The sequence below is a fragment of the Haemaphysalis longicornis genome, unplaced genomic scaffold, assembly GCF_048455015.1.
Source record: "Haemaphysalis longicornis isolate Haplotype H1 unplaced genomic scaffold, Haemaphysalis longicornis Haplotype H1 scaffold_12, whole genome shotgun sequence".
Lineage (NCBI taxonomy): Eukaryota > Metazoa > Arthropoda > Arachnida > Ixodida > Ixodidae > Haemaphysalis > Haemaphysalis longicornis.
In genome coordinates, this window is record NW_027526225.1 from 21098443 (window position 1) to 21110618 (window position 12176).

Genomic DNA, 12176 nt, shown 5'->3' on the forward strand with positions numbered 1-12176 from the left:
GCGTCGGCGCGTTAAACCCTACAATCAATCAGCTTTTAAAGCATTTCAGACTCGTAAGTGCTGTAAGCACTCATTTAGGAAATAAATGCAGAAAAATTGGGAACTTGTCAGATGAGTTCCAGAAAGGTATAAACCAGGATATAATTATTCCGTTGTTGCCTGTCCATAAAGTAATGCGTGTAGGATGAGCCAACGTTGGATGAACTACGTCAAATCGGGCCTGGGCGTATGCTTTGAGCCAATCAGGACTTGCTAGAAACGAACACGAAATGGACATCCCGCCTCGGAGCAGCTATCTTTTTGTCCATGTTTTTGCCAGAATGAGCAGTTCCTCGTAATGGTTTTAATTTAGTGCATGTTGTGTCGTTTTCACTCGTACCGCCCATTGGCGCTAGCAACAAATTGAGGACTAGAATGTGGCGCCATCAAGCGATAGTGGCGGACCGACGCAACAAAATAACCAAAAAAAGGCAGTCATCAAGGTAATAGAGGCAATGGTCGAACTCGAGACTGCTCGAGATTGCGAGATCGACGTGAAGACGTGAATCGCGTGCGCTTGGTGCGTTTGTGCGACTGCTCCGTGAGTTGCTCAGTTGCTTTGGCCATAGCTTTGGCACACGATAATAGAACGGCTGGATCTCCATTCTTCCTAGACTCCTTTCTCCGCACACTCGTCAGTCAGCAGTTTGCAATTGTTCGCGTATAGTTGCGCGCGGTAATTTATGCTGCGCTAACTAGGGTATTTGCGAGTATTTAGAGGAAGATAGGGAGGACAATGACTTCCGAAGACGCCGAAAGCAAAGGTAAGCCGATGTGAACTTGTAATCAAGTCGTGACACTGACTTTTAGGTTTAGTCTCTCGCACATCGCTAGTCTGCGCAGTGGTGTTGCCGCGCGTCTGTGCATCGAACGACCTATCATCGCCTGGACACTTTTGTTGTTAGTTCATCTATGCAATTATACATTGAGCTGTGTCTCGACTACCTGGGCTTTAATTAACTATCCCTCAGGGCCCGAAAACGAACCCCAGGCGCGCTTCGGCCGGGAGGGGTTTTCGGCAGCGCTTTGTGTTGCAGTCGTTGACCATCTTTGCTCCTTGCCCACCGAAGCAGTGCTGTTTGGCGTGCGCCGCTGTGTTCGATGCTTGCCTAAATCTACTTGAAAAATTAACACCGTGGCGTTGGAATTCCGGGGGAATTTTTTTCTAAAAGTGCCAGTGCTGCCCCCCAAACGATCAGTTGTGGTGCTGCATTGTGTATCATATATTGCGTCCTGCTACTGTTTCATGCTTTCGAACGCCTCGAAGACTTGGAAGTCAACGTCTTGGACGAACTTCTCGAGAACGCCGACGACGACGATTTGGCGGCGGAGTTAAACAATGAAGAGAAGAAAGTTGGTGGGTACCGCTTTTTTCGCTGATCTGGCCTTGCAAACAACCACCGGTAGTCGTTATTTTTTATTTTTATTTTTCACGTGCCTAATCGCGTGTCAGTTTAAAAAATTTAACATTTCTGTTTACATACAAGCGAGGCATTATTTACCTTCACGACGAGGACGATGAACCCATTCTGAGCTACTGATCAGTTCCGGTGCATCGTTCATTACACAGACCTGAAAATTCTCGGCCATCACGGCCACATCTCAAAGCCTTCAATGGAGTTTGTAAGGGTGACGGCGTTGGGCATGCACTGTCGTTTGAGGCGCCTATTTTAATTCACGGTTTACATCACAGCCCAACCTTATTACTGACCATTCGTCTCTACTTGAGCTGGAACGCGAGCGCGCATTACAGAAGCCTTGTGGAAGCGTGCTCGTTTTAATGGAGGCAAAATAAAAGTCTAGAGCAAGCTTTTGGAGAGGTAATTTACATTTTCCCAGAAACTATTCTCCACTATTTGTTGTCGTGTGCAAGAAAGAGATCATTGTTTACATAACCACCTTGTAGGTAGCTCAGGGGGGGATTTGTAAAGAAAGCAAAATCAGCTGGTTTTAAGAATGCTGTCTTGCTACCTTGTTTGGCTGTGGCAGGGTTTTTGTCATTTTTGTTTGTTTCCATGCCCTGTGCTCAACATTACTGAATGGCAGGACAGAGACGCAAGTTTCCGTTGAAAACAACTACAGCCCATGTTGAAAACAACACTAGCAGCGAACAATGCCTTTACGGGTACTGAGGGTTCCAATGTAATATGTCGAAATGTGTGGGTGCACTTTCACTTGCATATGCGTGTGCGCACAGGTGTCAGCCAGCAAGAGTGTGCAGTGATGATTTTTGATCACTTACTCAGCATCTCGCGACATTTGCCTTTTTTTTTTTTTACTTTTCTGCCCACAGGAAAAGCAGTGATTTTGGGTTGTCAAGCGAACAATATTTTCCCTTTCTAAAAAAATATGCAAAGTATAAGTGTATGGTATCGAATTGTGGAAGAGTAAATTTCTTTTGCGCTGGTAATTGTTTTGAAAAGGAATTTTTATTTGAAAAAGTGGGGTGAACACAAAAGAAAGGAGCAAAAAACATCAGTGTTGCTCCACAGAAACAATACACGAACTTTATGACATACATTTTGTACATATGCTGTTAGTGCAAACTTTCTGCTATTATCAAATGCCTAGCTGTAAACTTTCTTGACTTACGGAAAAGTGTTAGCACTGGTGTGCTTTGTGCCCTTGGGCAAAACAGTTCCTCGAAGCATAGGTTGGCCGCACACGCATCGCAGAAGACATTGGTTTTCTGATCCACTCTTTTTTGTTTGTCGCACGATTTACAGTTTCGATACTTTTGCATTTTCTGAGGCTTGCGTGCTGCTAGAGAATTAAAAAAAAAAAAAGAGGCCATTTTGTGGCAACTTGCCTGCTACTATCCCTTGTGATATCACGGTGCGTTAGCTGGGGAATTATCCTGCACCAATGAAAGCAATCCAAAGCTAGAAAGGATTGTAGACTTTCAAAATGAACTTATTCTGGTGGAAATTTTGAGTGTAGCTTTATCATTGATATCGCGATTCCATCATTGGTCTGGATGCTACAGACATCGAGACTGCAGTCAAGGTATTCGTCCTCATGCAAGTCTAGAACGTACAGGCATTCTTACCTTTATATATACCGCAACACCACCCACTTGGAAGTCCGCACACTTGTCGCATGTTCCCAGTGTAACTACCGACTTGAAACAGTGCGTTTGTCGGCGTTTCCGAGAGACACAACATGAGTATCTCTTAAAGCAGCGTACCATGCCCATCCACCATCCTGTTGTGCCCTGGACGCTGCGAGCTGTTGGAACCTCATAATAAATGATATGCAATCAAGGACATTGTCCTGCTGCTACAAATATACCGCGGGAAGTTTTTGCACATGGACATGAAAATCCCACCGTACCGTGGCCATATACAGCTTCGCTGTAAAATTAACATTAAACCAATGAGCATTTGCAGTGCGCCTGGAGGGTGAATGCCACCTCTCGAAGGATAGTTTCACTGCGGTCGCTAGGAAATTTCACTCATTGCCTGGAGCCTATTTACCATTAGGCTGTGGCTGACCATGCTGGCTGAAGTATTGGCCAATGAAGTGAGTCTGGGTTGTCAAATTTTAGCCCGTGATCTCCTGCGTTAAGGCTGCTGCGTTGACTTGTGGAAGAAAGAAACTTTTGGGTGTGTTGCTGCGTAAGGGAAGGGCCTTACTAGCTTTTATGGAGTCACTATGAGCCCCACTTCCTATTCCTGTGGGGCTATGCCTTTCGTCTTGAGAGTCGCCGTAACCCACGTCCCACTTTTGGCCCCAGAAGTCGGGTTACTGGAGGTTTGAAGTTCACTCATGTAATTGAAAACAACTCGGCCTAGCATTTTCATTTCCTGTTCCGACTGTTGGGAGCAAGCAAAGCAGCATGTGTTCATTGTGGCCCCCTCGTAGTTCAAGATCTTGAATGCCAGACAAAACAGTAATCTTGACGAGCTTTGTCTGGGCGGCCTTGTTTCCACTTGCAGGGAAGAAGGTGCCTCCCACCCCAAGCACTCCACCGTCTGCCAAGACGGCTGCTGCTCAGGCGGCCAAGAAAAAGCCGGCTGCCAAGCCTGCGAAGAAGCCGGCTGGAACGGACGGGGTGCAGAAGAAGCCCGTGCCAGTCGCTGCAAAGGCCTCGGTGGCCAAGCCTCCGGCAGCTCCCAAGAAGAAGCCAGCTTCCAGCACGGCTGTCGTAGCGTCCGCTCCCGTCCAGGCCCCGGCGACAACATTGACTGGCTCGGCTACAAGCGCCACAGCAGTTCAAGCCAAGGCAGGCACGCAGCCAAAGCTGGTCAAAAAGATACCTGTAAGTGAACCCCCAAGGGCTGAGCTAGCAAATCCCTGGTGGGGACAAAACAGTGCAACAAACAGGCAGGTAGAGGGCAGAATAGTCAGGCACTGCCTTTTCTGCTCTTTCGTTTGGCAGTGTCTAGAGTGGCTCGCAGCGACGCTTTAGCTCGGTGCGAAAGGCATGGCTGAAGTGCTGTCCGATGGCATTTGAATTTTTAAGGCTGGGTCAAGGTAGTCCACAGCGACGTCCCTAGTGGCATAGAGGTTCCGTCCTAGCGCAGTGACATGAAGGGGGTTGGTTTGAAACTGGCGCTTGGCAGTTCTTTGTTCCTTCGTTTTAGTTTCTACTATAACCTTAATGGCTTGTGTTACTTTCCGGGTTTCTAGACTATTGCTTTCTGTTCGTTTGGTTAGGGAGAGTGCATATGCACCAAATGCACTTTGTACTTGTGTGGCCTTGGCATACTGTAGTCTTGCAGCCAGATGTCCTTGTAACCAACTGCTGGCGGCACTGCAAATCATGTAATGTAGTTGAACCCTCATGTAACAAATTTCCAGCGATGAATTTGCTATGTGTAGGGTTATTTCCAAACACTGATTCATTGTATGGAACTCCTGTCAACTGTGATGAATGGGTCGTTCACTTTGCACCTTGTCTTTAGCAGCTGGTATACATCTCTGGTAAATGCCACTTATTCTTGACAAAACAGCCAGTGCGCCCTTTTACGATATGCCATCAGTGCATGTGTCATTGGTACAGTAAAACCTTGCTACACGGGACACTTGGTTATAAGAGACATTTGAATGGAGACTGGTTATTTTTCCCATGTTCACCATGTTAGCAACATTGCATACAAGGAACCTTGGTTAACAAGAGACGTTTCCTGGATCCCTTGAGTGTCTCTTGTAACGAGGTTTTGACTGTTCAGCAAGCACAAGAAGACGTGCTTGTTGAACAGTCGTGGCCTTTGGACGAGTTTTGACGCACGCAGGCACTTTGTTTTCCAAGCATAATGTACTCGTGGTGGGGGCGGTTGAATGCATGCAAAAGTCTTCTTTCGGTTATTCGAGTAGCGAGGATATTTTGCAACAGAATGTGATGCATGCATGGTTCCCAGCTGCTCGGGCAGGCATTCTTTGTGCCCGAAAGCAATCATGATCTCGCCTCCTTGAAAGATTGGTGAGTCATGCCATTTCTTGTGTTAACGAGAACTCGGGTAGCAGTGTTCTTTTTTGAGAGTCAGTCCATGTAGTGGCCACACGCCTAAAACTCTTCAACGGGTACCCCTTTCCCTCCTGAACCACTTTTCCCCTGTTAGGCCCAGGAGCCGTCCTACTACAAATACTTCTCATTCGTTCAGGTGCGGTAGTAACACTCCCAGCTCCAGAGCACTTCACAATCCGCATTCCCCCCCCCCCCCCTTAATTCTCTAAAAGAGAGAGGCTGTTTTTTTTTTTTGTTTTTTTTTTTTATGATAAGTCACGTGTTTATTTATGACCTGCCTCATTTCGTATTCTGTCATGAAGCCCAAATTGATGTGCAGACTGGTCAACTGCACCTTTGTGCCTGTTTCATAATTCTTGTTCTGGTGAAACCAAAGGGAGTGTGGCATTCTGGACGAAATTAATGCCCCTTGGTCGCCCCACCACGTTGAAGGGAAAGAGGTGTTGATGTCTGCGTGCGTTTGCCTTCCAACCCAGGCCAAGGTAGCTGCCAAGGCCGCTCCCACGGCTGCCGAGCGAGTCACCGTGATGAAGGCCAAGCCGGTGGTGTCGGCAACGGGGGAGCCCAGGGGGTCCAACGAGGACTTGCTGGCGGCCGAGCAAACCACGCAGAAAGGTACTGGCAGTTATTCATCAACCACTGAAGGCTGTAATTGATTCCCGGTTGGCAGAAACCAGCTGTTAAGTATTTTGTACCTTTTGCTCTCTATGTAATCTCTTCTCTGCCTTAAAGGGAAGGTGAAGCAGTTTTAGAATTAAAAGAAAAGTTGACTAGCAGCAAGTACACATTGAATAGTTCCCGCGTACGAAATATTTTCGCAATACATGCGATAGAAGCGGCGCAATGCGCAAACAAAAGTGGCCCGATGCCCCGCCCCCATCTCGCCGGACGATGCCAGAAGACCGAGAAGCGCGGGCGAAAACCGGCTGAAAAACGTCATACCTGGACTTCCGGCCGGATCGGCCGCCTCTGCCATGCTCTTTTCGCCATGTTTCCTTGTGAATGATACTTGTTGTTGTGGTTGATAGCACTTATTTGTAGAATTTTCGTGTTCAAAAAGTATGCATGAACACCAAACGAGGCATACGTTATTATGCCGTATTCCTAAGCAGGATAATGCCACGCCGGATGTTAGATAACATACGGAAGCGACAACCGAGATGGCTGTGCTTGATGACAGAGAATATACTACAGTCGAACACGGATATATCGAACACAGGTATATCGAATTCTCGTCTATATCGAACTCATGAATTATCCCCTTGAAAATTCTGTGTAAAAGTATAGGAATTCGTACGTTTATATCGAACCGTATTTTTCCCTACATTGGGTATATCGAACGCCGCGGGAGCTGGAAGGTGCGCTTCGGCGGTCGCTGCACCCCCGATTAAGGTTGAGGAGGATGTGGAGCATGCGCGGGCATGCGCGGGTATGGCGAAGACTGGCTCGCGGAACTAAACCCCCCTACCGGAACGAATTTGCGCTTGCCCGGATTGAATTTGCGCTTGCGCTTACCGGCCGCCGTAGCGTTAGCGGACGGAGCCTGGTATGCTGAATCTCTCTAGGCCCAGAAGCCCGAACGCTGGGAAAATGTGGCAGTGCGAGTTAGGGATGCCCCGATTGGGGCCATACATATGATGAGAGGCGCTTGGAGCGCATGAAGAAGGAGACCGGGGCTAACTGCTTCCGGAATGCAGGCTTTATGATGGCCCAACTTTCCGAAGCTTGCGAAGACGGCGACGACGACGACGGATGCATGGGCGACACGTTTCGTGAGTTGTCATCCCTTTTCCCGGCTGCTGTTCCAGCCGGAGTGTCTGCCGACAACTTCGTGAACGCTGACACCAATGTTCAGGCTGTTGCGAGCCTCGGTGACGAGGATATCGTAGCTGCGGTCGCATGAGCCCAGGCCGATAGCTCGAGGGGCGAAGATCGTCCGGACGAGGAGGCGGCTACACGATCGTACTCAGCGGGTGAAGTGGCCACTGCGTTCAGCTTCATTCGCCGTTGTTGCGATGACATGGAAGGACCTGGGCTGTCGCACCTGGACAGGCTCGAGAAGATCGAGACCAGCGTCTTTAATTTCATTTCGAGGACGAAGAAGCAGGCCAAGATCAGCGATTTTTTTTCACGGAAATAAAGCGTCCGGTTGCGTCGTGAGTGCGGAAATAGTTGTCATTTATGAATGCGCCGATCGGTAAGTGATCGCCCGCCATAGGTGAGGTCTCAGAGCCCATATTTTTTATATCGAATTTTTCATATATCGAACTATTTCGCGATCCCCTTGGAGTTCGATATATCCGTGTTCGACTGTACACTACGTTAGATACTTTGTAAAACGCTCCAGTGCATTTTTCTTATCTTTTCTTCTCTTTTTTTATGCGATGGACGTGAATGTTCAAATTAGATGCTAGGTTTAGGAAGGATGGTGAATAGTCCTGTACTTTGGCCTGGGATGTTTCTGTTTCATTCAATTCCAGAACCAAAGTCACATTTGTTCAGGAACTACCTGTTTCGTCAAACGCGTTGGTTTTCTTTCCTTATGGGCTTAGAACAGTGTTCAAAACCCCAAGCCGATAATGCTGCGGAGGCACCAGTATGCTACAATGTTTTCAGAATAAGTGCAACTCAAGCAGTAAGACGCCACTCATCGAAGTGCAGCTAGCGATCGTGGAGGCGCCTTAGCGCTGCTGCCCAAATGGCGCGCGCACGCGCGGGCGCGCATGTGGGTCTGTGTATGGGTATAAGTAACGGGGCTGGGGTGGGCAACAACGAACAAAAGAAATTCGGAAGCAGAGTCCGCTTGTTGGTTTATGCGTTCACCGGCGACATATGTCTCGCATATGAGTTTACAGCGCATGAACGCTATTTTTTCGCGCAGTGCACGTACGTGCTTTTTGCTGGTAGATTGTTTATAAAACGCCGCTTATTCTTCGGCATAAATGGTTTCGTATATAGTAACAAACAGTTCAGGCAGTACCTAATATTAACATAAGGAATAGAAACCCCCTATGCTGGTTGCCTAATTAAGTATTTTTACAGAACCCTCTAGCCGACGCCGACGCCACAGTCACTGCTTCGGGGTTCTCGGTCGTGTAAAGCAAATTTAAGCTCCAAGATAATTTGACCAACAGCACGGGAAGTTATAAAATAAACTTGCAGTCATGGGCGAACAATAAAATGCGAGCTAAATTGCCGAAAAGGCAAGCACCGCTGCCGTGCGATCGTTCCCAATGCTTCCGACAACCCGCGCGGCCGAAGGGTGTTTTCCTTTGACGTCATGACGGGCGCAACCAATCAGGGGCGTCAGAAGACGAAAAGCGCGCGTCTTTCAAACGGGACCGCGCGTTTTGAAAAATAAATGCTGGTTCGACTCGTGCGATAAAATTCAATGTGATATTCGGATTCAGCGCGCAAGAAACTATATAAACGTGCCTGTAACTCAATTTTTTTGGAAAGCGCTTCAGCTTCCCTTTAATGCTGTGTAGGGCCCTGCACTGCCCTCTCAACTAGAACTTCCAGAAATGCAGGCCAGTTTCTTCATTATTGCCGAGAGTAATGTGGCATCCTACCCATGTTCATCTAGGACCACTGAAGCACAGTGGCTTTGAGGAATATCAGGGGCGTGCAGTAAAGGCAATACAAAGAAAAAACCCTTCTGCCTCCAGGGACAGAACAGCAGTCAGCTCCTTCCAGAGAGAAAGAAAACTTGTTATAGTCAACCATAGTGGTGGCATGGTTGTGTGGTGGCATGGTTGGAGGCACGTAGCCGTGCGTATTTTTGTTTGTCAAGCTTCTAATTTCTACTCGGGTTAGCAGTGCTGAGCAGCGTGGGAATGCAGGTCGAAACAAGATTTCTGATGTGGTGGGAACTGTTACAATGTTCACAGCAATTGCAAAATGTTTCTTAAAGGGGCCCTGAAAGGCATTTTGAGCACACTAAATGAACTAGCGCAATCGTTAGATTGGGTCGTCAACGTCAGCTGTGCCAAGTATTACCCTTTTACGCGCAACGGAAAGCTCACACTTTTGTTGCAAAGTTTGTCGCTTTTTTCTCACCCTTCCCTTCGTGTTTTTGGACGCCGCCATCTTCACATGTCTACATCATCGATTCCCATATGTTCGTCATGAGCTAGACATCCTGCTATTGGGCGGCTTTTTCACGCACTTCCGGCAAAGAGATGAGTCGTCTGCTCAGCGTCAGCTCGCCGGCTGATCTGCCAGCGGAGTGGAGTGCTTTGACATTTTACGACAAACGAAACAAGTGTAAACAAACGCTTAACCGTTCGTATTGAATGCAACACGGCCATAACACGACATGGATATTCTCTTACCAGAGTACGTTCCCTAAAGAAAGCGTTGAAGCCCCGTGGCACTTCTTTCGTGCAATTGCAGATAACGCCCTGAGCCGAATGCCCGGGTTTGACGGATACATTTTATTCAACTTCAAAACAAACCAGAGATGCGTTTCAAACGAACACAACGTGCTGCAAGTCTGAACCGCGATTGACAGACGATCGGTTGCTTCCTCCTGCCCGTCGTAAATTCGGCACTCACCTCGCGCCTTGTTTGCGGAGACGAACAGCAAGTCACTGAACTCTGGCATGCAAGCGAGAAGGCTTTTAGCCAGGCACACTACACATACCCCATGCGAGGTTGAGTCGTTCGTCGTTCGAGAAAGATAATCCAGACCATGGGAAGCACTATCCACCCGCAGAAGTACAACATCGCATTTCATCGTGAAACGAACGCTACACACAGGAGGCGATGCACGCATACACACAGCTTCGGTCGCTGCATTGTCTTAGCTGCAAGCTTCGTTCGGACAGTCAGCAATGCTACGACGATACAGAGCTGCGTGAGGGCGACGTGCTAACCACTTCACGTATTTAAAAACACAGGGGCAAAGAACTTGGTTCATCGGAAGCAAAAGATCTTTCCTCCGTTATTGTGCCTGAAATATACTGGCTAGTGTTGCTAGTGTGCCGAGGGCGGGCCCCAGGCGGGCGCCGGGAGCGATGTACGCGGCCGGCTGCCGCTTGGGACACTGCCATGCAGGAGTGTGCGCGTTCGTCCGGCCCGAGCAGATCGCGCGGTTGCCTCCGCGCTGCGTAGCAGACGGCAGGGGCATAACTTTCCAATCCCGCTTGCGACGAAAGCGAGCGAAAGCGACGGGAATTCTGTCGCGCGACGAAAATTTCTCCCGACAATTCGACAAACACGATCGTCGCGCGACAAAGCGACGAAATTCCCATCGCTTTCGCTCGCTTTCGTCGCAAGTGCGAACGGGCCTTTATGCGCAATCTCCGTCCCACATAAAATAAGCTCTTGCTTGTCGCCTGAGCATACGGTTGATATGTGACTACGTTACACTGTGCTTGCGAGTGTATTTAAACGATGTCACTAGGTTTGAAACGTAAGCGCTCGGCGTGCAGCTTTGTAAACGCAAGCAGCCTCACGTACGCACGCTATTTTGCTGCTAATAGAGAGTTTTAGTACAGCGTTTGTGCCTTTGCATACGCTAAACGCTAAATTTTTGCGTCCCGCTACGTAAACATCGCGAGGGGAGTTTTAGTAGAACCGGTAGAACGTCTCATCAGTTTTGCGTTGCGACATGCTAATGCATATGGCGCCATCTGTTAAATGTTTTCCGAAATGACTCGGCGGCTGATCTGCTAGCGGAGTGCCGGAGTGCCTGAACATTTTACGACTATCAAAACAAGTTCAAACAACGCTTTCCCATCAGTATTGAATGCAACACACGGGTGCAGCTTGGCAGAACACGGATGCTCGCTGCTCGAGTGCGGCGTTGGTTTGCTCTGCGCCTTCCCATTCATCGCCACTGATAAAGCAATCCGATCCGGCGCGTTTTGTGCACGGGTTCTGTGTCGGTTTAAAATGTCTTTTTTTCACATGCCGCCGGTAGTAGGAATTATAACCGCCGCAAAATAAGACCCGGCACCAGCGGGCCCACATCTGAGACCGCGCTTTTTGGATAAACAGTGCGCGGTGCACCAAAGGGAACGAGCGCACGATTCTCCCTGCGCGGCTGCGAGTTCGCCGCCGATACCAACTGCAGCTACGTACACCGCGAAAGGGCAAGGCCAGGCCGCACACATGCGGCCAGGTCTTTCGTTTGCTTTTCCAGCCTTTAGAGGAGTGTCCATGGTGTCAACAAAGACGAAAAAGCCGAAAGAGCTGGCCCGTAGCAGACGGCAGCCTGTGGGAGCGCAATAGCGGAAGTACGTCACCGCTGAGCAGCGAAGCATCATGGGAGGGGAGGCCAACAGAGAAGAAACAGTTGAAAGGAGGAGGAAATACGGCGTGGCGATAATGCGCGGTTTTCGATTTACGGTTTCTCAGCTAATACTCATCGCTTTAACAAAATTCTTGCAGGAGGAGATTGCTAATACATTGCTTTATTTGGTTACATGTACATCCATGCATCGGCGGAAGGCATTTCAGGACCCCTTTAAAGGAACCCTGAGGACAAAATACGAGTTTGTTTTATTCGAAAGATTGCGTGTTTTATAGTGCCCCCAGCGCTTGTCCGGCAGCAAATGATGCCATATTCACTGAGAAATTAATCAATTTAGGTAAAAATTTTGATTCTCCCTCTAAATCAAGCGTTTTCGGGACGTCAGCAATGAAGTTATAAGCGCATGTA

General features: G+C 48.4%; 1 protein-coding gene across 1 annotated transcript in view; it reads left to right on the plus strand.

Annotated features, from left to right (window-relative positions):
• Window positions 1–474: 474 nt before the first annotated feature.
• Window positions 475–12176, plus strand: part of LOC144162465 (uncharacterized) — a 46091-nt gene continuing 34389 nt past the window's right edge. The window contains exons 1-4 of the mRNA XM_077693004.1: window positions 475–803; window positions 1307–1396; window positions 3978–4300; window positions 5986–6124. Coding sequence (XP_077549130.1) covers window positions 776–803; window positions 1307–1396; window positions 3978–4300; window positions 5986–6124 — 580 coding nt within the window. The 5' untranslated portion in view covers window positions 475–775. The remainder of the gene's footprint in view (window positions 804–1306; window positions 1397–3977; window positions 4301–5985; window positions 6125–12176) is intronic.